The 25,506-nt window shown below is 55.3% G+C and overlaps 6 protein-coding genes across 14 annotated transcripts; 3 read left to right on the forward strand and 3 right to left on the reverse strand.

Annotated features, from left to right (window-relative positions):
• The first annotated feature begins 89 nt into the window (after nucleotides 1–89).
• Nucleotides 90–4,180, forward strand: H310_08105 (hypothetical protein). Of its 9 annotated transcripts, XM_008873743.1 has the most exons (15): nucleotides 90–681; nucleotides 780–1,082; nucleotides 1,135–1,221; nucleotides 1,291–1,329; nucleotides 1,403–1,557; nucleotides 1,615–1,705; nucleotides 1,763–2,023; nucleotides 2,073–2,241; nucleotides 2,296–2,578; nucleotides 2,625–2,761; nucleotides 2,814–3,015; nucleotides 3,063–3,357; nucleotides 3,407–3,689; nucleotides 3,747–3,927; nucleotides 3,973–4,180. In XM_008873743.1, exons 1-13 carry the CDS (start codon nucleotides 127–129, stop codon nucleotides 3,629–3,631), a joined length of 2,802 nt encoding a protein of 933 aa, XP_008871965.1. In that variant the 5' UTR covers nucleotides 90–126; the 3' UTR covers nucleotides 3,632–3,689; nucleotides 3,747–3,927; nucleotides 3,973–4,180. The 9 variants fall into 9 exon arrangements, with proteins under 9 accessions (XP_008871965.1, XP_008871964.1, XP_008871962.1 ...); XM_008873742.1 differs by having other exon boundaries at nucleotides 3,747–4,180; XM_008873740.1 differs by having other exon boundaries at nucleotides 1,403–1,705; nucleotides 3,747–4,180.
• A 4,296-nt stretch (nucleotides 4,181–8,476) lies between these two features.
• On the forward strand, nucleotides 8,477–9,458 carry H310_08106 (hypothetical protein; the record flags this gene model as incomplete). The annotated part of the gene is made up of 1 exon (XM_008873744.1): nucleotides 8,477–9,458. The coding sequence occupies one exon, from the start codon at nucleotides 8,477–8,479 to the stop codon at nucleotides 9,374–9,376; it is 900 nt and encodes a 299-aa protein (XP_008871966.1). The 3' UTR covers nucleotides 9,377–9,458.
• Nucleotides 9,459–10,544: 1,086 nt separating this feature from the next.
• Nucleotides 10,545–14,002, reverse strand: H310_08107 (hypothetical protein). The gene is made up of 5 exons (XM_008873745.1): nucleotides 12,541–14,002; nucleotides 12,330–12,491; nucleotides 11,992–12,265; nucleotides 11,508–11,930; nucleotides 10,545–11,430 (listed from the first exon to the last, which is right to left on the reverse strand). Exons 1-5 carry the CDS (start codon nucleotides 13,954–13,956, stop codon nucleotides 10,748–10,750), a joined length of 2,958 nt encoding a protein of 985 aa, XP_008871967.1. The 5' UTR covers nucleotides 13,957–14,002; the 3' UTR covers nucleotides 10,545–10,747.
• A 2,268-nt stretch (nucleotides 14,003–16,270) lies between these two features.
• On the forward strand, nucleotides 16,271–19,777 carry H310_08108 (hypothetical protein; the record flags this gene model as incomplete). The annotated part of the gene is made up of 14 exons (XM_008873746.1): nucleotides 16,271–16,313; nucleotides 16,370–16,562; nucleotides 16,618–16,710; nucleotides 16,764–17,059; nucleotides 17,125–17,187; nucleotides 17,248–17,560; nucleotides 17,615–18,002; nucleotides 18,078–18,182; nucleotides 18,228–18,383; nucleotides 18,474–18,607; nucleotides 18,660–18,940; nucleotides 19,034–19,182; nucleotides 19,239–19,327; nucleotides 19,378–19,777. The coding sequence occupies 14 exons, from the start codon at nucleotides 16,271–16,273 to the stop codon at nucleotides 19,775–19,777; spliced, it is 2,703 nt and encodes a 900-aa protein (XP_008871968.1).
• Nucleotides 19,778–19,929: 152 nt separating this feature from the next.
• Nucleotides 19,930–22,622, reverse strand: H310_08109 (hypothetical protein; the record flags this gene model as incomplete). The annotated part of the gene is made up of 5 exons (XM_008873747.1): nucleotides 22,384–22,622; nucleotides 21,287–22,321; nucleotides 21,118–21,231; nucleotides 20,940–21,062; nucleotides 19,930–20,889 (listed from the first exon to the last, which is right to left on the reverse strand). Exons 1-5 carry the CDS (start codon nucleotides 22,522–22,524, stop codon nucleotides 19,930–19,932), a joined length of 2,373 nt encoding a protein of 790 aa, XP_008871969.1. The 5' UTR covers nucleotides 22,525–22,622.
• Nucleotides 22,623–22,640: 18 nt separating this feature from the next.
• H310_08110 (hypothetical protein) lies at nucleotides 22,641–24,715 on the reverse strand. The gene is made up of 2 exons (XM_008873748.1): nucleotides 24,669–24,715; nucleotides 22,641–24,613 (listed from the first exon to the last, which is right to left on the reverse strand). Exons 1-2 carry the CDS (start codon nucleotides 24,681–24,683, stop codon nucleotides 23,270–23,272), a joined length of 1,359 nt encoding a protein of 452 aa, XP_008871970.1. The 5' UTR covers nucleotides 24,684–24,715; the 3' UTR covers nucleotides 22,641–23,269.
• Nucleotides 24,716–25,506: the final 791 nt, after the last annotated feature.

The following is a 25,506-nucleotide window of genomic DNA, read 5'->3' on the forward strand; positions in this document are numbered from 1 at the left end:
GACACTAACAGCGACCAATGCAATTGATGGCGCCAGTAGCGTCCCCAATTGTTCGGCTGCTCTGTTACGGGCAGTTTCGTCGTGTAACTGTTGCGGTCACAATCGTCGCGGCCACGCAGTCCATCCATGCGCACAGCCCCGACGCCGGGGGCGCTGGTCAAGGAGCATGATATTTCGACAAAACAGCTCATGGACGACGCGTTGGTTGACCACGACGTAAGTGAAAGTGGTGGCGACTCAGACGACGAGACGAAACCAGCCGTTGTCAAACCGACCCCGGTCGTCCAGAAAGCTATGTACAAAATCAACTCGTACACGGCTTTGACGAAGCTAGACAAAGGAAACAAACAAGCGACACCGGCAGAAACCCGTCGCACCTCCGTGAAACCTGTGGCGGACACGGTGTGCAGTCGGTGCACAGGCAGCAAGGACATGCCGAGTATGCACTTTGCAGCATACGCAGGCCACACGTCGTGCTTGGCCATTCTAATCCAGGACACGGGATTCGTGGCCCAGGACAAACACCACCGTACGCCGCTCTTCTACGCGTGTGCGTCGAACCAAGCCGAGTGCACCAAACTCTTGATTGAGAAGCGACCTCAGTGGATCGACATGCCTGACTCGCAATTGGACACTCCGGTTCATGTGAGCTGTTTTTTTGGGTGGGAAGCTTGCCTCGAGGTAGGTCGCATTGAAATAGCATGCCACGACGGGGCTAAGATCCTCGCTCTACATGGACAAGAAAAGTGTTGTCACACTTCCCTGTCGTGCTGCTGTAGGTCCTGCTGGAAGCGGGCGCGAACCCCCACGTTCGCAACGCTAAGGGGTTTCGCCCGAGCCACATCACAAAAACCCCCGCGTGTTTGAAAATTCTCGTCAGCCATGGCGACGATCTGCTCCAAGGCGACAAACTCGGCCGAACTCCGCTCTTTGTCGCGTGCACGCGAAACCGCGTCGACTGCGTCGAGTTCCTATGCCAGTGGAACTACCAAGTACACTCGTGGATGCTCGAGCAAGAAGACGATCGCAGCGATCGACCGATCCACGCTGCTGCCTGCAACGGCAGCATTGGCAGTCTCGAGGTAGCTTCGATGCACCCGGCCGAAAATGCCGCTTTGCCAATCGCCTTTGTAGATCCTCATCAAGTATGGTGCGGACGTGTTTGCCCGAAATGCCCGCGGGCTCACAGCTATTGATCTTGCTGTCAACAATCACCACACGGTACGACAACGTGTGGACTTCGTTGACAGGAGAGTTATCGAATCGATTCGACCGAATCGAAATGCATAGGCGTGCGTGGACCAGCTACAAAAAGCAATCAAGGATGCAGTAAGTAGTCATGATCTCATCGTTTTGGCATGAATTCCAGCCACGAACTTGGCAACCTTCGTCGATATGGTAGGAAACGGCGTCGACGTGGTTCCACCCCGCCAACGCCCGGCATGAGAATCGCCCGCAAACATCGAGCGAGTGGAGCGAATGCATGGACACCGACAGCGGCTACGTCTTCTTTTACAACAACTTGACGGGGAAATGTCAGTGGGAAATGCCAGAGGGGTTCATGACGCTTGTTACATTATCGTCTGTGGCACACGCGAGATTTTGCGTACGTAGATACGTGGCGTCGCCGGATCTGAACGGCGCCGAGGGAGCTACAAGTACAAGGACCTCACACGCAGTTGCCGACTCGTTGGCACATCCTCCCGTACGTGTTGGTCCCTTCCCGTGGGAAGTCGATGGATTTCACGCAAGCGTGGAGTAGGATGACGATGGAGGAGATTATGTTTGGGTCAAAAAGAAGAAGAAAACGATCTCGGTCGTCGCAAGTACTCAATTGGAATGGATGGTCGTCCAAGATCCAGGGTCGAAAGCCATCTATTACAAGAACACCCTGACAGGCGAGTCGCAGTGGGAAGAGCCTGAGGCAATTCAAAAGCTGCAGCATGATGCTCAAGCGCACACGTCGCAGCACGCCCAGGAGTTGTGGGATGAACTCAACAAATCGCGCGATGCGCTGGCCGAGGTACCAAAGCAACTATAGCACATGACGAAACGCCGTGAACTGACTGTAGAGACTCGAACAAGAACGAGCGCGGCAACTCGCGCTCACGGCGGCGGCGACTCAAGCATTTCAGGCGTCGATCCAAGCGCGTCGAGAGGAAATGCACCAAAAAGAACTCAAGACGCTCCTGCCCAAGTCGTCGTTTGTCAAGGCCAAACACAAACCGCCGTCCATGCGAGGTGGAGCATTCGCTCACCAAGCGCACAGCCCCCTGACGTGTGCACGTCGACTAGGATCAATGATGAAGATGTCGATGCACACGATCCAAGACGTGGACAACGAAACCTCGGACGGCGACGCGGACGACCTCACCAAGCTCTGCGATGACGAACCGTTCTTGAACCTGTTCTTGGGTTCGTTCATTCGCTACGACTCGACGACCTCCAGCAACCAGACGAGATTGCCCGGCTCAAAACGCAGCTTGAAACTCGACATGACTGGCGCCCAGCGGATCTACAATGGCATTTTCCACTACTACTTGACGTTGCTTGACCCGTTCAATGTTGTGGGAATGTCGTACGTTGACAGGGACGGGTCCCCACGTCACGAAAGGAGTGTGTAGGAAGGCGCAGTTTCGAGTGCTTCTCAAGGACGCGGGGCTGTTGCCAAACCCAGGGGGCGCACCAGGGTCCACTCCCCCGCCGTTGAAGCTGCATGCTGCCGACATGATCTTTACACTCTTGGCGACCCCCGACACCCGTAAGGCGCATATGCCACTCGGAACATTGTAGTACTCAGTTGCATGTCAAAGGCCCGGACGCGCCGTCGAAGGAGTCGATGATGCTCATCTCGGGGTTCTACAAGGCCATGGTCAACGTGGGCGAGCGCGCAGTGGCGGGTTTGGATGAAAAGGTGGAGGCTGCCATCGACGACGTCGACGCGTGGTTTTGCACCGAATACATGTTGCCGCTGCTGCGGCGCCTCGCAAGTAAAATGGCCGAAAACGTCAAGCTGTGAGGCCCCTGTCGTGTTCCGGTGAAGTTGCTCACGCATGATGCAGGTACAAAGACATAGAGGCAAAGATGGCGAGCAACCCCCAAGTTGTCGCCCTCGTCGCGGGCAATCGCGTCCAGCTGCAAACCCTCCATCGGTTCTACAGCAGCGACTCTCGATTCAAACTGATGACCTTCCAAACACTCAGTCAACTCGCGACAGACTTTGCGCTGACACCGACGCTGCTGTGCTCCACGTCCGCTCTCTACCACGTGTGCGAAGCAATCAACTGGATCAACGGCCACTCGTACACCGTCGTGATTTCGTTCGAAAAGTTTGTCCAGATCTGTCGCACCCTCGCGGTCAGCCCTCGATTGCAAATCGTCCAAGTCTGTGTTGAACATGCCGTAGGTCCTGTTCCCCCAAGACGGAGCGGCAGGGGAGCTCTCGTGCTGGCAGGCCTTCCTGACGTTCCTGAATACCCATCGCCACAACCGAGCGACAACGCTGGGGACCAACCCCCTCAACTTCGTGCCTTTTGCAATCAATCTGGAACAAGTCCCAGCGGTAGTCCAGCCGGCGCTCCTGCCACCCCCCATCGAACAAGACGAAGACGACCCAGGGGACGACATGTAAAAGGCGCTCGTTTCGATGGGTGTCGACACAGGGACACGGATATTCCTCGAGCCAAACTGTAAGTTATGCTCGCCCTCCGGCCAAAACAGTTGCCAGCGCATAAATTTGGAACCAGATATAGTACGAGCGCGTGAGGCGCCACTTTCGGATGACGAAGCGCATTGGGTCGAGACCTATCAGATGCGGAAGCCATTCGAGTATACACTTGGCCGCGTCGACGCACGCCGACGCATGGCATCAACCACCCAGACTTGCTTTTCGCACACAACTGTTCTACGTTCCTGGACGCCCCTGTGGTATGGAGAAGTGTCCTGCAGTCGCTGACCAGAACAACGACCTAGAAGGTGTATGTTTGGATGTTCAACAATGTTCAATGGAGGTCGCCCAAACTGTCGGACGGCGCGGGTGACACAATACCAAACGGCTCTTGCATGGGCTGGCCAAGACTGTACTGGTGCAACCTTGCCGCGCGGCCGTGGGTGAGTTGTCTGGGAGCCACCAACCACTCCTCGTCTAGGTGAAATAATCATTATGGACCGTGCATGCGGGTCGCGAAGCTTTTGTCGCCATAGCATGCATATTGTGCGACTGGCGCACTGTGCAGGAAGGGATGCAGGGAGATTCCCAATGTGGCATGGTGGGGGGTTGATTGAGTCCGAATCAAGTACAACGGACATCTGCCGTAATTGGTTGCATTCATGCATGGCGATTTCGACAGCTCGCTGTTTCAACTGGACAAAAGCGATCCCCCCGCCAAAAAAACTGAGCAGACCAGCCATTTCTCGCGTATGATGCCGAAGTTGTTGTGACGTCACACGATGGAGCGGCAGATTTGTGCGCTCCGTCATCCGTCGCGCTACCGGATTCCACGTCGTCGCTATCGAGTCCCAAAGTTGTATGTGAAATTGTCGTTGGTATCGTCCTACCTTGGTGGACTACCGTACGCTATCGACATACACCACTCACGACGACGTAGCAGTCCAAGCAATGCACGTTCGGAAAGTCCTCGTCCCGTTTCGGCAACCGTGCAGGGCCGCAAACACCCCACCCCATGCAGCATCCATTCAACAATTGCTGCCGTGATATGGTCGAAGGATGGACCGCCCGCCAGCTCAGTTGCAAACTCTCTAGAGCCAGATGCCACGTTGGCCACGTGGACGTGGTAGACGTTGAATTGGGAGAGCTGACGCATGGTCTGTCGAGCGACCGTTGGGCTAATGGACGTCAAGCAAGATTTGTTCGAATGAACGGCGACACGTCAACCAGTGTGGATCAAAACATGAGTCCACCTTGTCCTTCCCTACTCCATTGAGGCATCTTCGAGTGCCGCCCTGTCGCATGGACACGAATCATGCCCCCGACGATGCGCACGTCAAATTTCAAAATTTCACCCAGTATCCTCAAGGTTTTCAAAAGTCGCGCGGGTCGCCCGTCGGCGTGTGCCACCGCAGAGATATGGACTAAGTTCGCGGAAAGGCCCACAGAGCCGGTGGGTCCTAGCCAACGAGACGCCCTTTCTACGCCATTGAAACGTGCTTCCATGCCGTGGGATTCCTGTATCGTAGTCGAAGATAGCGACGGAGCGAATGCTTACTCTGGAGGGCGGCGATTGCCCCAACTCGCGCCGGCGCAAGATCGTGGGCACAGCAATGAACGCTGATGTTTCTTGTTGAAGGAATTTACGTGGACAACGCCTTGTCCGTTTGGTTTGTCGCGGCAGTCCATTGCACAAAGACTGCCTACACACACTACTAGGGAATCCCTCGTGTTTGGAGATGCACCGCGACCACCACCAACACCCAGATGCATATCCCACGACGCGTCCAGCGGCGCGACGACAAACGCAAGTAAGTTTATAAATTCAACCCCCGAGGACGACTACGGCCCCTTGACAGCAACTGCCATTGCCATGTTCATGCACCACCGGGATGTTTGTGAGCGATCGAGAGGCGCTCAAAGCGGCGCATGAACTGCACCACTTGCAAGTCGTGATGGATCGAAGGCTTTTGCCCACAGCCGTCGACGTTTCCGCACGTCATCTCTACTCCATGCCTCCAGTCGAATACCACTTGCCGGAGACCCTCCATGGCGCCTCGAAACCATCGAGGAATTCAAGGCTTCATCGTCGATCAACGAGAAGTACCGTCCATTGCGCACGACGGGGGCAAGCGGTGCATATTAAAAAATCAGCGCAGTCACACGGTCATGCGAAGCACACGACGGCGGTGGCGCACCTTTCCCAACTGCGACAAGAGATCACAAGGAGGGGGACGACGGTGCCGGGTTGACGGATGTGGCGCCCGGCGTGACGATATGTGCCGGAAATGGCGGGCAAAGTGCTGCATTGTGACAGTACACGCCGAGGGGAAAGACTCTGAGACGTCGTGTGTCGCAAACGCGGCTCCGGAGCGTCTCCGATCGCGACGGGTATTGCTTGGCCCGTAGAACAAGCAGTTGGAAGAGCCAGGCGCAATTGGTGTCCCAAGTGCATGTGACAATGAGTTCTGTTTGCAACGTGAATGTTCTGTACGTGGAGTGGGTAGTCTACTGCTGCATGTAGTTGCTGCGCGGCGAATCAACGGAATTGCTGCTTGCGTTGGACAGGGCGCCGCCATGCGGGATGATAAAATGGAGCAAGCGCCGAAGTGGCGTCGTACGATGCAGACCCTGGAGGGTAGATTACTGAACCTGTAGTCTGCTTGCTTTCTAGACTATGATGGATCGTGAACTAACAATCATGGTGAGATCACTTGGCTACCTGTGTTGGAAAGCTGCCAACACAGGTACACTTCAACGGGTTCACAAAAAGACCCATGATGCGTCGGAGGGGCTGAACTACGACGAAACACGCTGACGTTTGCGAGGCATGTTCATCAAGGTGTGATGGACACTCGACCCAACAAGAACACACTCGGTCGCCCCCCACGTGCTTCACACGCCCCATGCATGTAAGGCTGGTCAAGAAGCAGCCAAATTGTTGGTAAAAGGCAGTGCATGACCCCAACGCGTCCGTCTGAGATGTACAATGCGGAGAAGCGCCCGCGCGATGTGCTTTGTCGAGGAAGGCCCATCCCTGAGACTGTATCCAACTCTGGGAAAGTGATGCGCAAGAGCGGCCAAGTTTACAATGGAAATGACGTCCCACTGTCGTAACTAAGCATAGCCGCATATTTAACGCAATAAAACCTCGTAAGGACAAACCCACCCAAAAAGTATTTCGCAACTACAACACAACCGACGAGAATTGTGTGCACACCGGTACGTGGCAGAGATATTTTGTGTATTCTTGTGCAAGCAGCACCATGGGTGCCGATGAGGGAGCCCCGTGCAGGGATTTCTTTCTTGCAATCCAGGTGCCCATGGGAACACAGAGTTCAGATGAAAACCAATTAGGTCGACGATAAACACAAATATGACGTGGGTTTTATTGTTTGGTAATTTTTATTCGACTCCCGACGAATTTTGTACCCTAATCCAGTTCCTGTCGCCGCGTTGTAATGATGTGTACGTCACCGTTGCCGCCAACTCCGAGGGGGAGGTGGGTTCCCACCTCGTGCGCTGGGGGCTCCGTCCAACTATGACGATGGGGGAACTGGGGGGCTAGAGGATGACGGGTGGCATACACAGTATGCACCGCCGCACCCCCTCCTTCAAATCCCACACGTCGAAGTTCATCGTATTCACGTTGATCCGGGGATGGTGGTGCGGCAGTGCCTCGACAGCAATTCTATTGCAGTAGAACATTGTTGGTATCACCACGGACTCTTAATTAGATTGTCGTGATGTGCTGTCTCAGGAGTTTGCACAGAGACACAAAGCACGGGTGCAAACGTACCTATTCATAGTTGTAATCCAATGTGGATGCCTTCATTTTGGCCGTGGAGAGGTCATCGAGCCCTCGAGTGCCGACTCCCATGGGCCACTACAGTAACTATACAACGTGGCAGGTGTGAGTGCAGCTGTGCCAACCACTCACCTTTCTGAGTAAGTCGTTTGCAAAAGCGCAAGAGTCCTTGAACGTTGCAGATACGTATTGCCATGCGATCGACCTTTGTCTCCATATCGAGGATGGTCCAATGTGTGGTGGATGCGGCACGTTCTTGACGGAGGTATGGGGGGCCTCTATCGAAAGGCACTGAAATGGGGCGGCGGTCGCAGATTCGCCGCGAACGAGTGCGTATGCTTTAAAGCGGTAGACCAATGCATCTGCACGAGCAGCAAGCCACGAAAGTATCGATTCAGCCCCCATCTTGCATCCCTCCCATACAAGCCTCCAATCCTTGTCTCATGCAGAAGATAGCTCTTGACAAGCAAGTGGCGCTTCCTACTACGAGAAAGCTCGGCATGAATGGGCAAAACCGTCTTTGGTTCAATTCGTTATCGAATTCGCTGCCATCGATGGTGTGTCTGTCAGCGATGATAACTCCAATGACGACCACGACGTGGGTGGCGATACCCTGTCGCCTGTTTTCAGTTGCCCCCACAACGCTCCCCCATGCCACTCTTTCCACGCTGCGGCTTACGCAGGCAACGGACGTCCAGCACACAAGAGCCATGCGCCACAGGATTCCTTGCTTGAGTTATCCTAGTCCAATGTCGGTTAGTGCAGTATGGTTCAAATCCGACCTTGGCTAACAGAATGGAATCGGCTAACGGAATGCATCCACCACGTGGTAGCGTCTACACCAGTTGTTGCACCATGCGACTGACTTGAGGTTAGTATGGCATACAAAAATACAAGTGACCTCCGCCAGGTGACACACCCGCCAGCCGTGGTTAACCTGTCGACACCTGTCTAGGGAAGATGCAGTCTTTCGGAGTGTTCATTTTTCAACTTGTACCAGCATGGGACACGTCTACTACCACCACCATGTCGACCAACGCATGGATCACGTCCTGCCCGCGCCCGCGACGCCCATGTACCCGTCGTACCTGTCAAGTAATCCCCAAATGACTAAAGGCTACGTCAACCCAGACGTGGATCTTGGCCCATTGGTGCACATCGAAGGGTTCCAATGCTTTGACGCGAGCCAGCTCGAGCCGATTCCGTTCTCGTCGTCGTCGTACACCGTAACCGGCACCGGCCAGTACGAATTCGAGGCGCTGTCCCTCGAATGTGCACAGGACTTTTGGTTTGACACGACCGTCGATGTCAAACCGTCGCTTGCTGCACTCTACGGGGACGGCATCGACGTTGTCCAGATCCCCACGACAGAACGCCCAGGTCAGTGTTTCGCCGACGGTTGCGTGAAAACGATTTCGTACCGTGGCTATTGCAAAGACCACGGCGGCGTTCGACTGTGCAGTGTCGTCGGGTGCCCGAAAGGCAACCAGGGCAAGCGTTTGTGCATCAGTCACGGCGGTGGCAAGCGATGCAGCATCCTTGATTGCGAGAAGAGCGCCCAGTCGCACGGGTTGTGCAAGGCCCACGGTGGCGGCGCCCGATGCACCGTCGTCGACTGCAACAAGAGTTCCCAAGGCGGTGGTCTGTGTAGAAGGCACGGCGGAGGCCGACGCTGCTCGGTCCCTGGTTGCTCCAGCGGTGCCCAGCGTGCTAATTTGTGTGCCAAGCACGGGGGTTCGCGCTTGTGTGGAGTGGCCGATTGTGGCCGAACAGACCGCGGCGGCGGACTATGCGAGAACCATCGCAAGGACTTGGTGTGCAAGGAAGGAGGGTGCAACCGCCTTGCAATCCAAGAGAGTGCAGACGGGCTGTGCTTGCGCCACATGCGTCGGCAAAAGTGAACGGAAGACGCGGGCAGGCGAATCAGAAAACGAAATAGATGTGTTTCAGCGTGGCGTAAACGTTAACTTAATTGATGTTGGTTAGTACACCTGCATTGTTTCAAAGAGGATTGGCATGACTGTCAACTCCATACCAGCAAACCCGCGCAAGGGGCGAAAGCGACCGCTTGGGACGCCGTGGGTGGTGGCGGGAAACGCGAAAAGATCGGGTAGCTGCGTGCATACCGCATCCGACGGCGGCCCGCCTGCCATGTGATCGACAAGCCTCGCGTCCGATGGTCCCATGCGGTCCGAGGTGATCCAGCTGTCGCGAGTCGGTGGCTCGGGTCTGGATTATACTGATTATTGAAGTCGACCGCTTTGGAGGCCGGTTTATGAGTACCACCTTGGGTAGGTCCGCAACGCCTCTTTGTTGCATGAAAAGCAGTTGGCAATCGACATCGTTTGTGTAGTTCCAAGCTGCGCGCTTTGCGCGTTGGTTGCGCTTCGACAACGTCCAGTCCTCAAACTCTTATGCGCTGTCCTTGATGTCCAGATCCTGCAGCGTGGAGTGGAGAGAAACTCGAAACCATCCCCTTCGAGGCAACAGGCCCTTGCCAACATCCCCCCGCACAGTGGGATGATGTCCCATGTCCCGCATTAAAATGTGTTTGTCGTACCTTTAGGTTACAGAAATGACTATATCTGAGTATTGAAACGAAATCGACTCGATTAAAAATACTGATTTTATTCAAACGTACAGCAACGACGGGGCGCGTTGGCCCGTCAGTTCAAGCTTGTGTGACCAATACTCGTGACGACGCACGTGTGGTTGTCGGGGGAGGGGCGCGGCGGAGGGGGAACGGGGATCCCTCGAGGTGAGTTGTGGCCGGGTCGACCTAGCTCGATCGCACCAACTTGCAGTCGTGCCTCCCTTGTGTGTCCAAGACCGGGGGAACCAGACGGACGGGGGGTTATGATCGTTGGGGCCCTATTTTCTTGCATGCTCCTCCTTTTCCATCGCATCGCTACGTGTCTGGCCCATTTGGGACCCCCGCGTGGCATCGCCATGGCTGCAAAAATATGAGTTGTTTGCATGTGCGATTTGATTGGTTGATATACTGTGTGAATCATTGAAATGTGCTTTCAGATTGGCTAATATTCAATCTGGACGACTGGCCAGCGATGTGATTGGCTAATAGTAGTCCAACTTCGAACAGGGGAAATCTCGGCGGTGTTGCTGCTCCAACAGGTTGGAGGTGGATGCACGAGATGAAGTTGTTTGCTAAGAGTACGCTGTGGCCAAGCCAGTTCGACGATGCAAGCAATCACGGCCGTGAAGGTGCTAGCGTATGTAGTACTGGTTAGGATGCAGATGATAGAGGGACCTCGCTAGAACAGAGCCGAGTTCCATGCCGTGGCGTTCCACGTCTTGTTTTGGACGACAAGGAGGGCGCTTGGGGGGGCGTCGTTGAGGATTGTGAGGACGTTCCCGCCAAAGTCCCCAATGTAGTAGGTCGGGAGGAACCCAGCATAGGACGGATACGTGACGAGCCACGAGTACGTGAACGACCCATCGACGGGGTTGGTGGCGTTGGTCGGGTCGCTTACGACGACATCGGGGATGTCCAAGATTGTGGGCAAAATCGACCCAAAGTCCTTCACCCCCCCGTACATGACGTTCCAGTTGTAGTCGAGTTGGTTTCGAAACATGAACTGGGGCGGTGAGTCGGAAGTCGTGGGGTCGAACGGCAGCGTGTACGAGATCGACTGCGTGCGGTTGGGAACCTGCCACACAATGTCCTTCCCGCCTTGCGATGCGACTGGGCATTGTTGTTTGGCATAGCACTGGCTGGCCTTTTGCAGATATCGCCACGAGGCCCACGTCGGTGCTGTCGGGTCCGAGCACGACAAAATGGACGGGGACAAGTTGAACGTCGCCCCGGTTCGGCCAAACTGGATTAGTGTAGCAATCGACTCGAAGGACCCCTTCATGATGCAGTTGATGTAGACGTTGCAGCCTTCGTCCAGCAAACACGTCTGAAGGAACTCGAGCCAGCACGACGAACACGCGTCTAGGAAAGAGATGGTCACAAACGCGCCCACTTTGTAAACCACCGCCATCCGTTGGCGGACAAGGAGGAGGACGTACTTTGAGGCGTCGCAGGGTTCGTCACGGGGTCGTTCACAGGCATGAGCGCGAGCGCCGACGACGACGCGAGCTTGGGAATAATTGCGAAAGCCGCGTCGATGTAGGGCAGGACTGGGGTCGGCGTCCACGATAGCTCGGGCATCGGGCCGATGTGGTTTGTGAACACAATGTCGATTGTCGTAACATTCGTCGTGTTGGCGAGAACAATGACTTCGCAATCGTTGAGGATGCAAGTGGCTAGTTGCTGCGTCAGGTTGGCCGTCGTGTTGTCGTTGGAGAGGACGACAGGGCAGGGGGGTGAGTTGCCGTACGACAGAGAAAGCTCAAGCGTCCCGAAGTACGGGAGCGACCACGGAAGGAGCTGAATTTGGATCCATCCTGGCGTTGGCGTTTGCCACACGAGTTTCGACGGCCCGTCGACCACTAGTTACATCGTTGATGAGGCCAAAAAAAGAGTGGACGACGTGGATTTGAACTGACGAACCAAACGGGCACGACCGCGTTATCATGCACGCCATGTACTTGTTGTAGAGATCACGCCCTGTCGTCGACATGTCAAACGGGAAGCTTGGGCTGCTGTAGCACGCCGCAGTGGCCAACGTCGTATTGAGGCTGTCGCCGTAGTCGCCGTTCAAAATCAAGTTGGTTTGGTCCCACACCGATGTCGCGTTGTCCACACACAGCTTGATGGCAGAGCACATGGGATCCTTGGCGCACTGGGACGCGAGCTTGGTGCAGTACGCACACCCTTCGTCTTGCTACAAGCAACCACGTCGTTAGCCTCACGTCCATGGCAGGCGAAATGGCATGGGACACACATACCAAAGTCTGGGTGACGACCGGAGGAGGGGTCCCCACAACGACGCGCAGTTCAAGAACCAATTCCTTGGCACTAATTGGGGTGGCAGCGTAGCGAACATAGATGTTGCGGTTGCTTGTGCTAGTCACTGTCGACGTGGCAGAGTTGGGGCTGAGCAAACTGGCCTACACGTTGGAGTTAGGTTGTTTTGTGGTAGTTGGAGTAAAGACTGACCGAGATATCAATCGAGACGAGCGCCAGATCTGAAGACCGCACCAGATCCAGAATCACGGACGAGCGAGGAATGTCGTAGAGCGTCCACACGCTTGACGTGTTGGCGCTGAAGGCAGGGCCGTACGAGCTCGCGAGTACGGACGAATTGATGAATTGCTGGCCTTTGATGCGGGCCAGGACGTACGCGTCTCTCGGGTCTTCCACGATCCATTTCAAGTGGAGGCAAAACTGATTGTTACCTCCGCACACCCCTGGTTGGGTGTACACTGGCGCTTGCGCGGCAGCCGTCACGTTGAACGCGTAAATGAACGGAAACGGGACAAGGCCTCCGTCCAACTGAGGCACGATGGTCGTGGGCAGTGGTGCCGTCGGTTGCGGCGTCGTTGGTACAGGTTTCGTTGTGGGATACACAATCGCGGTAGTTGTGGGGGCAGGTGTGTAGATAATGGCGGGAGCCTTCGTCGTGTTCGCGGGGGTCGGGGCAGCCGTCGCGTTGGTGGAACTTGTAGTGTTTGTCGTGGTCGTAACGTTTGCGGTCGCATTCGTCGCATTTGTCGCGTCGACGATCCACCAGTTGCTCGACGCCGGAGTCCACGGCACGTTCACGGTCAAGTTGTAATTTCGGGCAGTAAAGTTGAACAATGCCATGGCATCGGCCAACGTTGTGGTGGCGTTTCCTGTTGTGGTGCCGTTGGTCAGCGTGGTGATCGTCGTGTTGGCCAAGCGGGACGTCGAGTTGAACCGAAAAAATACAAGTACATTTGTTTCGCGTCGAGCGTTCACAGTCGCGTTGACGACCTGCACGACCGTCGCTTCTTCATCGTTCTTGATGCCGAGCAGCGAGTAGAACGCATACCGCATTCGCGTGAGCTGGGCGAGCGAGAATGACGTGCCAGTGAAGTTGGTTGCGTTGGCATTGGGAGCCCCTTGGTATCGCAAGTTGGTAAACACGTAGGATGCATTCGCGGCCAAGTCGGTCAGCGTCGGGGGTGTCGGGGCAATGCGTAGCCGCGTGGAGGACGGCGATGCCCCCACGTCGCACACGACGGCGGCGTTCGGAATGGTCGTCGTGATGGCGCGCGTGAGGTTGTTTGTCGTGGACGTCGTGTTGAGCAAAGTCGTGAGGAACGACGTCGCGGTGGCTGCCGACGCATTTGCTTGGACGGCAAATTCAATCGTAAAATTTTGCGACGCCGAGATGTTGGCGTTAAACGCCCGGATTTCGAGAAACGTGACGTTGGCTGTGATGTTGGGGGCGAGGAACTGCACGACGGACGACCGCAACAAGCCCTCGTTTGCTTCGATTGTCGTCAAGTTGGTCGCGTTCCATTGCACGCGGACGTACGACGTCAGAAGTTGCTGGGCCGTCGCCGTGTACGCGACGATGCCCACAAGCAGTAGGAAAGCCCAACGCATGACAATTCCGTCGGCCTTGCTCAGTCAGCGAGGATTTGAAAAATGCTCACCACACTCTGTGACAAGTATTCGACAAAGCGTGGAACCTTATCCAAAGGTTGCACGTTCGTTCAAGGGGACTCGATTTTCCATAAAATTCGTTCGGTTTCCACGGTGGGGCGATGACAGGTCACGGCAACTTCTTGTACGGCCGCTGCGGCGGACGCAAGAGTGATTTGGGATGAGTAATTTGATTGCGACGCCTGTGCGTGTGGCGTCGACCACAGTCCTGCCGACACCTGATTGAACGAGTGTAGAGTTATTACTCTTAAATTTTGCGGTGTCCCTCGAGTTAGATGAATCGTTGGAGTAGTCGCACGTCTAATTTGGGGATATTCAAGTTTGGAACGGAAACAATTGTGGCATCCACGTGCAATTCAAATGACTGTATCAAAGGTCTTTGGTCACACAGCTTCCAGGGTCAAGATCGTACGGACGATCTACCCCGTCGGTAAGTTGGCGACGGGGGCGGCGGCAAAGGTAGCGAGCGGCTGGAGATGCATCTTGCTTGACCCACCCCTTCGTTTGTGGATGACGTTCCAATGCCAATGTCGTTTCGACACAGAGGGTAATACCCAAGCGTTTCCCAAAACGACATCCAACTGACTTGCAGCAACGAAACAAATTCAGGATAAGGCGGCGGCGACAGGATTTCTAGGACGTGTGTACTCGAACTAACCGCATCGGCAAAGATGGCCATCGTGCGGAAGCAAAATAAAGCGGCGTTGTACCGGTCTACCATATTCTGAATATGGCAACGTGATCAGTGCATTCGATGGCACTGTTCGGTTCTTGGTGCGACAAGCTCTGAGGCGAGAGCTTGCCTCAACCACTCAAGGGTGTCCTACTGCATGTTTCGAGATCAAAGCTCCAGTGTAGTTTGGTGTCGAACTCATGATGCTGAGACGTGTCATCGCTGCTGAAGCCGCTGCACTTTGGTAGTGCTTGGTAAAGTGGAAAAAAGACTACCGGTAGTACTCCATCGAGAAAGCTTCTATGGGGGAGATCGGATGTGACTCCGGGTCCGATGCTGTGGCGTCCCCTCACCTAACGTACCGATCCAAAAATGGACGCACCGTTGGCGCCAGCGCACTTGTCGCCGCAGGCTGCAGTGGGTACAGCAGACCATCCAGGCCAGAGAGGAACACACTCGGGAAACATGCATTGGTGGGTTGCCTAATTATTGGATTGGAAAATCCATGTCTCTCGCCCTATCCAACAACGCATATGGCATCGTCGTCCTTGAAACATCTCTCCTCCTCATTGTGGGCATGACCTCTGGGGCGCCTACGTCGACAACGGCTAAGCATGAACAGACATGTGTCGACGATTGGATTGCGAACTACCTCTGTGTGGTCTAACAACCGCCAACATCAACATCGAGACAATCGCGGCATTGGATGCACGGAAGCGTTTGGCACGTTGTGAACGCCATGTGTAGGCAAGTGCCATTATCGGTGGACTTCCTTGGAGAGCAAATGCAACCAAAGTGTCCTGTCAACTCCATGTCGCGTACCAATTTTTCATTTTAGCTTGATTCATCAGGAACACTGCGATCGGCACTAGCGAAATCGTTGGTTCTTACGGCCAACCAACACCCAAACTTTGCATTTGATGGGTAGGTCGATTTTCAACACGGTTTATCATGCACCAGTTCTCAAGCTGACTTGAAGCGGCCCAATCGCAGGGCGCCACAAGCCTCAAAACGGTGAGTGGTCTGTCTCTAAAGTGTGTGCTTGATCTTGTTCGCCATACTTGCAAGGGTCGCGAGCAACTGCACCCTGTCCTCCATCAGCTCCGAACCGCCGATCTCTTTCCTAATGATCTGCGCCTCCTCAGAGCTCCAGGATGAACGATATATCAAGGGTCATGCCGCGCATGTAGATGTGACAAGCGAGGCGCGCACAACATTTTTGTGCCTAAGGATGCATGCTCGCTTGGATCTCTCTCGTTCTCTCGTTCTCTCGAATATCAACACACTTATTGCTCGAATCGCATGATTGTATGTTGCACGATTGTAATGACATGACGTGGCACGCTGACACCACTCCGGAAAATGTAACCTTGGACGGAAGTCTATTTTAAGCACGTCATGCTGCCAACTCGGCCCGTGGCGGCGTCACCGATGAAGTCGCTACTCTCATCAGCGAACGATGCAGAAGGTGGGCGCAGAGGCAGAGGAGGTGTAAAAACTCTCAGCGTCGTACCGAGCACCACGACATCCAGCGCCGACGCCACAGCCATCCGAGATCCCCGCCATTCCACCATCACGCCTATGGCCAAAACCCACATCAAGGAAAAGCTGACATTTCTTACTAGTACATTCTAGTTCAACTCAATCATGCAGAAACGTATCTAAGGGCCACGTTGTTAGACCTCAAAGAGGACGGCGGCGATCTGCGACCACCGTCGCCGTTTGATGAGCGGGCCGCGGAAGCCGACAGCCACCACCAACCTCTTGTGCCAGAAAATTACTTTGGCTCCGAAGCTCTAACGCGGTTCTGGACCATGTTTCAGAACCACGACACATCATTTCGATCCAAGCGACCACGGCCAGCGTCCCCCAGGTGTGCCTGACGAGTTGGCTCACTCATTCGTCAATCCTTTCCAACGTATGTGTAGGACTACCTACCTGTCGCGACTCCGGCAACTCGCGCGATGCCCGGAGCCTTTGGGGGTTATCCGCAAATGCAATTCTCCCCGCGTGGACCTAAAGTGCGGCATATACGTTGGACCAACGCTTGACGAGCTAATGATGGTTTACGTAGCCATTACGACATCGGGAATGACCTTGCATCGGCAATGGGAGAGAGCATCGCACTCATACCTGGCATCGACTCCCTCAACTTAGCGTCGAATCGCATCTCCGATCAAGCCGCGAGCGACGTGATTACCAACCTCGGCACTTCCCCAACACTCGGATGCTTGGATCTGTCCAACAACATGCTGAACTTACACGCTGCGACTTCGTTGTCGGCTCTGATCGCGGGATCAAAAACCCTCGTCCACATCAATCTCGAACACAACCATCTCAACAACCAAGCCGTGGCTCTGCTGTGCGACGGTACGCCGTGTCCATGCATGTCTCTGTCACACCGACTAGCCATCGAATGAACGTTCCTCTGCTAGCACTCAAGAAGAATCAAACGGTGACACGGCTAAACCTGTCTGAGAACCAGTTCTCGACGCCTGGTGAGTGACCCTCAGTCCACTCCACGGTGCCATGAGTTGTCATGCACGACGTTCTCGTAGGTATGCTCGCGATTGCAACGTTGCTCGTCGAAAACGCCAAACTAGAGGAGCTTTACTTGTCTTGGAACAAGATTCGCGGCCTCGGCGCCCAGCGACTTGTGGAGGCGCTGGGCTACCATAACTCTCTCCGTGTTCTCGATTTGTCTTGGAACAGCTTGAACTCGTGCCCGAACCACAGTATTGCAACGGCGCTCGCGACGTCGCTGGCGAACAATAAAGTTCTTGTCCACCTCGACCTCAGTAACAACTCCCTCGACACGAAAGCGTGTACGATTTTGGCCGCTGCCTTGGTCGGGAATCACAGCATCGTCGGGTGCGTCGACCCTGTCTCCTAGCTACACTCGCATCACGCGCATCGTCTGGACAGGCTTCACATGGTTGGTAACCAAGCCATCGTCGACGCTCGCGGGTTTGTGCGGCCGCAAACGACATCGATAGCCCTTCAAGCCCAACACAAGCACTGCGCGATCAAGCATTTCGAGCTGCACCAAGACAACCAGGAGTCCAACAACTCGACAACTCTCGACGCGTGGTGGCCGTACGTTGATCGCGCGTGTTGGCTGTGCGGCCGGTGGTCGGAACATCGATTTGCTTGGACACCGTCTCACAAGCAGGATGCGAAAGCCAAGGTCAAATTGCACTTGTGCATTGACGACTGGTCCGGCGACGAAATGCACCGAAGCAGCGACATGTTTGTCCTGTATCGCATGCTTCCCCCCGGCAAGACCAAGTACTTTATCACGGTCGAGACGGAGGCACGTACCCACTTGAGTCCTGTCATGTGGTGCTAGTGCACATGGGGCGCTGACTCCGAGCGGATTCAACGGTAGGTGGCTCCCGGGGACGTCAAGCGTCAGTACGTGGTACTCAAGGACAAGCGGACGGCGCGGCTTTTGCGAAGCCACGGAGACGAGCCCAAGTTTGGCACGCTTCAAGTACTTGCACGTCGCAATGACTTGCCAGTCGTCACGTGCGTTTAGGTGGTGAATTACATTGCTATGACCAGATACGACGGGGCGAACCCATGCCATGCAACGCTGCCTCGGCCAGGGGCCAACACGATCAAGGTGCTGAAATGGGACATTAAGAAGTCCGTGTTTGCGTCGCGGTACAAGGAGAGCCCGAGCAAAGCGCCCGTAAGTGTCTCTCTCACTCACCGCATCCCGCATACGGACAGCAGACTTCTCACCTGAACATCGCGATGGGATGTATTTGTGTGCGAATAGATTGACACAGACGCGCTGGTCGCCAAGGCGTACGCGGTGGACTTCAAACATACGAAAGTGGATCGCATTGTCCGGGACCCGGACCGTCGGCGCGAATTGGAAGCGGCGGGAGCAATCCACTACCGCGCCATCACGTACGCCCGCCGCCTCCGTCCCCCCCCATAGTTTGAGCGGTCGTGCGTGCAGGCACTTGTACCGCAAGTACTGTTCGCGGGGAGTCAAGGTCGCCCTGGACCAAGTGTGTGTTTCGTTGTCCGGGTTCAACGAATTCCTGGACGATTGCCATTTGATCGACGACACGTCGGAGCGGTGCACGGCGTCCGACATGGATAACGTGTTCGTGGCGGCGAACTTAGAAGTCACGGACGAAGCCAAGCAGCAAGACAACCCCGATCGAAGCCTGACGCGATTTGAGTTTCTCGAGTGCGTGTTCCGCATTGCGATCAACAAGTACTGCAACTCGAAACGTAAGGGCCATGAACTTGTCGATGCGTGCTCCCACCCTCGCGTGATATGATGAGGCGGGGTAACCGAGGGGCGCTCATGCCGGCATGTTGTAGCTGTCGCGTGCGAGTCGCCAGCTCAAGCCCTGCATCGTCTCATGGACGAAAACTTGACTTCGATGGTGCCCGACGACCCAAACGACTTTCGAACAAACTATTTGTACAAGGAAGAAATCAGCGACTGCTTTCTCGAGTACGTCGTCTTGGTACGTCTATCACACCCGCCGCATCAACTGGGTTGAGTGATGTGGGGCGGCTGCAGTTGAAGGAACTGTTTGCCGCCAACAGCGGCCAGTACTGCCGCGTCGGGGAGCCGCGCGGCATGGCAATTCAAGAGTTCATTGCGCTCATGTTCGTCGATGCCGTTCACGGTCCAACACAGCCCAAACGATTGGTCGTAGGGAAAGTTTTCACGTGCTGAACGACAAGTTCAAGCAGCGCGACCTTCGTGACATGTTTTTTGCGTCCAAGATGCTCCTCCTAGACGAAATGGCACCGCCGGAAGTGCAAAAGAAGCTCCTGTTTTTCACCGACTTTCTCGAACTCCTACTTCGCATCGCTATCGTGCGGTACCCGCCGGCGTCGCCGTCTGTCGCGGACGCCGCCGTGTCGCTGCAAACGCTGTTCGTCCGCCACATTTGCGCCAAGGACAAACTCGTGGAAACGTTTCAGCACAACGCGGACAAGGTTCGTGTCCTTGGCGCGCTCAGTCGCTTCGAGCGCCGCCCGTCCAAGAAGTCCGTGGTGCAGCGCAAGGCGTCCAACAAGCAACTGCAGCTTCCCGTTCCCAACCAAGACTGATGGCCACCCCACGGTTTTTAGCTTTTATCCACGCAGACATTTCGATGTATTTCGTTCTAAGTACACTTTACTCGGTGGCCGTGCACATCGTTCGACACCGCATGACACGCCATGGGCTGACGCCGTTGTAGCCAAGTTGGACCACAGCGAATTCATTCCAGCCCCATAATTGCTTGAAGCTCTAACACGACCGCGCGATGAGCGTGTCGTCGCTGCATGACGCACGGGTCTGTGGCGGCATTGCCCGTTTGCAGCTCCACGACACGAATGGCCTTTTCCATTTTGGTCGAGGCGGCTTTGACGTGTGGCGACTGCGTCACGGTAGCTTCGACCGCATGCAACCGTTGGTTGGCATTCGCAAGCAGCTTGCGCAATTCCGATAATTGTGACTTTAGCTCGTCCACTTCGGACCTCGATTGGCCATCTCGCGTGTCAACATTTGCCGCCGCCGGGGCAGCAGTGGAGTTGGTGACATCCGCCTCGAGTGCGGCATCGACTTTGATGGGCACGTTGTCGGAGAGGACGTGTATAGGACTCTTGGCAGACCCTGCGAGCATGGTGTGGCTGTAAAGTAGATCGTCGTCGTCGTCGTCGTGGAAGTCACCGTGGATATCGATGCCTTCGTCGTTCGAGTCAACGCCCGACATGGAGTGGCGCTCATCTACGTGTGGATTCGAACACTCGTCGTCTTGCAACGAGTAGCTCAAGTCGTCAGCCGTGCCGTCATCGCCAATAAAGATGCTCGAAGTCCGGTCGTCCGCGGAGTTTAGAGTCTCCAATTCGCTCCCTTGCACCGGCGGCCTTGGCTGACCCTCGGACTGGATAGCGTTATGGCCGTCATCGTCGTCGCTGTCGTCGAGCAATTCAAACGCGCGGTCCTGTTGGCCGTGAAAGAGCTGCATTTGCACGGACGACGGACTCAAGACAAGCCAGGCTGTCGAATGGACCGGTGGCGGCGGCGGTGGTGGCTGGGGCATGCTCTGATTCAGCATTTCTCGAATCTTGGTGAGCCGCATGCTCAACTCGTGGACGTTTTGCGCGTTTGCAAGGACGGTCGACTCTTTGGAATGCTGGACATCTTGGTCTTGCCTCGACTCGATTGTGTGTGGACGCTACCAGCCACCCATGTCAGCGATAACGGTGGTGACAGCGGGAAACTTACCTGATGCTGCACATTCGACGCAAACTCCGACAAGTCTAACAGAATGTGTTGCGCCTTATTTGTAGTCGTTAAATGTTGATGGGGACGATGGGTGGATGGAAGCCGCTGCTGCGGCCCCAATGGCTATTCAAATGTATCAACATCAACAATGGAGGTCGCGTCGCGACCGACGACGTACTTGATCAAAATCCGCAATGTTGCCATGGCCATCGGTCGCATCGATCGTGCCAAGTGTCGTACGGCTATCCGTGTCGTCATCGTGGTGGTCGAGGTGGCTCTTGTAGTGGTTTGCCTGGAAACAGCCCTTTCTGTGACCGCTTCCTTGCCAGTAGCTTATCGAGACGTACCAGCGCTTTGCGGTCCACGACATCAAATGCATCCACAGCCAGTTGATTGTTCGTTGAGTCGTCGTCTTGAGCGTATGGGGGAGAAAGCGCCGAGGGGGACGTCGCCGGCTGCAAAGACTGGCGGGGACGCTGCCTCGGGAAGCGTTGGGCAGTAGCCGCGATGGCTGCGTGTTGTCCTGCTGCGGCATGGGCTCGACCCACACACACCGAACACACTCGAACTAGGGCACTGGAACCCAGCGACGGAATGTCGACTTCGCGCGGGGCGGCGCACGTCCCGCACACAACTTCTCCGCACAGGCGGCAGTGATGCTTCCGAGCAAAATGAAACGATTTGAGGCACACGGCGCAGAACCTGCGACTGGAATCTTGGATCCATTGCGTTCGGTCGACTGCGGGTAGCGCCCCGAGCCGGCGCATGGTCACAAAGTCGGGAAGACTGAGTAGGACCCGACTGATGCGGTGGTGCAGGTTGGACTCGACCTTCTCCAGCGATGACTTGTCGCTCGAGCTGCCCTGTACGATGGCAGTCACGTGTACGGCTTCAGGGTTCTCTAGGGATGGGTACACTAGGAATCCCGTGCGATGATACTCGTCCCGTCGGAAGCCTAAAGCGGCTAACGACGGCACTTCCTTCGGGCGGTCGATCGACGCCTGGATGCAAAACCCCAGCGGACTCCCACGCACATCCAGCTCCATGCCAGAGTATTCGAGGAAGCAGTAGTCGACGTTTGTGTCGACCTCTTTGTACGCCGCCCACTTAACCCGGCATGACGCCATCTTGTCGTCGCTGCACTCGATACGCGCCAACGTCATCGTGTCCACAAAGTTGCGGCCATGCAACCGATTCATGGACTTGCGGGCGTCCGTGGTGTCGGTGGCGCCTAGGAGGTGCACGATCTCGGCCACCGTCGCGCGGACAGTTGTCGTTCCGCGCATGACCAGGCAAGCAGTGTTCTTCCCGACGCGGTGGGGTGCTGCTGACACATGCTGCTCCACAATGTGCACCTTGCCGACAACGAGGCCATCTTTGTTCTACACCGACATGCAATTTGAAATGAACGTTGACGCACACCCTCGATGGGCATCGTGCTGACCTCGACACGCTTCCACGAGAATGTGGTGGCCGCCTCGCGCACTTTGTCCAATGCACGCGTGGCCTTGGCATAGTAGGCGCTGGTTTCTCGAGGCGATAGCCGCACGGGCGGAAAGAACGTGCTCTTTACCGGAATGTCCATGGGAGGTCGCGACGGCAACGCTGGAGAGTGTGCGTTCCGGCCGCTACCCCTTGCCAAGCGGTGGAACAGGCGGCTTTCTCGGCCGCCGTTTCGAAAAGATCTCCGTTTTTGGATCCAACCAATTGAAGGCGGCCGAGATGTCCCGACAAGATGCAGTGCCGTGAGCTTCATCCGGCTGTCCGATGATGGTCGGCTGGCGAAGGGCCTTGAGAAGACTCTGTCATGACATGCTAGCGACGATCTGGTCCACGTGGATGAGCATTTGGATGGCAGCAAGAAGTTGAGAACGTTTGATGCCGCAACGATCGTTTGGCAGCTAGGTACGGAACGCACGCCAAGAGCTCGACAGTTTGTAATGAGGTTCTACACGGCGACGGTGCTTTGGAACGAGATGGTTTGCTTGGAAAGAACAGGACGCGTCGAGGAAGTGCCCCACATCAGTCCATTTGCCCACGCCCGATCCAGGAACGAGATGGAATCAACCGACGAATACGACCAAACAACGCCACAACGAGCCCAAGTGCACTCTGGCAAAGAAGGCACCGTTGTCCGCTACAGCACCTTTGCCTAGACACATGGGCAGCAGTCAACCGATTCCGAGCATGTGCAGCCACCCATCGCAACCGAGGGCGGAGACCACGAAAGCGAAGTCGTGGAATTACAGCACACTGGCCTAAGCTGCTCCGTTCTGGCATATCCGGCACGAACGCAGGACTATGCTCCATTCAATCCAACCTGTCCTTGTTTACGCATTTTTCCTGTCCTCGGAAGCTGCAATTGGGTTCTCGGTGACTGCTGTGGAGTCGGGCATCATGCCAGCCGGCCACGCCGACTCGTACGACTCCGTCACTTCGGCCGGTTCGTGATGCTCGTCGTCCACGATGTTCTCAAAAAGCATTGGGACGTCTTCGAGGTCGTGGGCACCTCGTGGGGTCGGTGTCGGGACTGGTCGAAGCGGGACGAGTGGCGAAGTCACGAGTGGAATGCCATGAAACTCGCGCAAATCGGAAAAGTCCGCGGTCGACGCTTCCTCGAGAATGCTTCCGTCGGGATGGCGATCGACTTTCACGAGCACCATTTCTATGAGATTTTCCACTGTCTCTTGCACCGCAGACGGCTGTGGTGGCGCGGTGATGTCGGTCTCGTTCGGCAATGCGTTGCTGTCACTGCCGTCCAGGGCATCGTTCCCGTTGTCCCTGGCTTCGTCGTCTTCCAGACCGACCGCGATAGCCGTGACTCGATCATCAGGTCGGGGTTTCTTTCTTGGGGAGTCGACTGCCTTGTTCGGCAACGCGACAGGATCTGAAGTTAGCTCAAAGAACGCATCGGCATCGTCTGCTTCGTTCGCTCCAATTTGTGTCGTCGTAGAATCCTTGACGCCACGGAAGGGAGCTTTTTTCTTGTGATGCTTCTTCCCCGCAGCGCTCTTGCTCTTTGGGGACGCCTTCACAGGGGTGGCCAGCGGCGTGGACGGTTTGGCAGTGTGTTTCAAGCCCTTGTACAAATGAGGGTGGGTATATCGATGCAACAACGTCATTCGATACTGAAACAAGTTCTTCGAAGGACCCACTCGGATGTATTCCCCCAACACACGCTCGTTCTTGTATTTGGACGCCGTGTTGCTTGCTTCGCGTGTTCGCTCGCAGGACGAACAGTTCAATGGAATGGTTGAGCCTTTCAAACACAATCCGTGAAAGTACTTGGTACAATCGAGGCAGTACGACAAGCCGTCGACGCCGAGCAATTCGTGGCACACAATGCATGGCTTGTATGTGTTCACGATAACCGCGATGTCTTCCGGCATGGTCAATGTGACGATGCTTTGCGAGGGGAATCCTACGCCATCGTCCTCCGTTCCTCGGCTTCGCTTCTTGGAAGGTTTCCTCGCCACGTCCACGTTCAGCGCCTCCGCTTGACCTGCTTCCACTCGTTTGGAAGCTCTTTCAATCTTCAGGACCTCAGACCTGATGTCCTCCTTCTCCAAGACGTCCTTGTACGAGTGGGATGGTTTCTTCGGGGCACGTACACTACGTCGCACCCCGCCTGCATCCACGTCGACAGTGCTGATGTCCGTGTCATCGTCGATGATCTACGCAACAAACTTGTCAGGGGTGGTTGCACGCATGAGCAGCGTTGGTACGCACCAGTTCCACGGCCATAACGCCGACGCTCGCCGCGGCCACAATCAGTGAAAACGGAAACTAGTCCAACAAGTTTCAGCAAGTTGGAAATATTCGTTCTTAAATGTAGACTTCGTATTTGTATAACGTCTGTATTCTGCAAAAAAATAAGAAAAATACTTTTAGAAAAAAATTAATGAAGCATCTCAAGTCGTTGGCCGAGAAAACGGAGACATGGTGGCAATTGAAAGGATATTTCTCAAGATCGTCCAACGATTGGAAATATTTCTCACGATCGTCCAAGTTGACCGTTCGTGAGGTATTTTTATTCCAAACCGTCCATCGCGGCATGATTGGCTAAAAGTCTCATGAGCCGGAGACATGTTGGAAAAAGTGTTCATGAGTATAGATCGAAAGTCGCTGGGTCATTCCGCTCGATGTCTGTCGCGCTTGGTGTGGCGTCGTGGACGGCGGGTGCGGACGGTGTTGCTAGGGGCCGCTGAAATTCCGGAATGGATAGGACTAAGACTCCCCTAGGACTTACTTGGAGATTAAGCACATGAGATTTTAGCCAATCATGCATCAGTGGACGATTTGGAATAAAAATACCTCACAAACAGTCAACTTGGACGATAGAGAAGAATATTTTCACTCGTTGGACGATCTTGAGAAATACCCCAACTGAAACGACACAAACTCGTGCATCTCTAGAAGGTCTCATGGGCGCCTTGCGTGGATGGTGGCTTGGACGGGGTATATAAACCCCCCAGGATCGAAGAATCGCATTCAATACCGCATCACGGGAGGCACATCCTCCGCTTCGGGAATTTGCTTTGCAGTACTACCAAGGAGGAATGTGCCT

Source organism: Aphanomyces invadans (genome assembly GCF_000520115.1).
Source record: "Aphanomyces invadans strain NJM9701 unplaced genomic scaffold supercont1.16, whole genome shotgun sequence".
NCBI lineage: Eukaryota > Oomycota > Saprolegniomycetes > Saprolegniales > Verrucalvaceae > Aphanomyces > Aphanomyces invadans.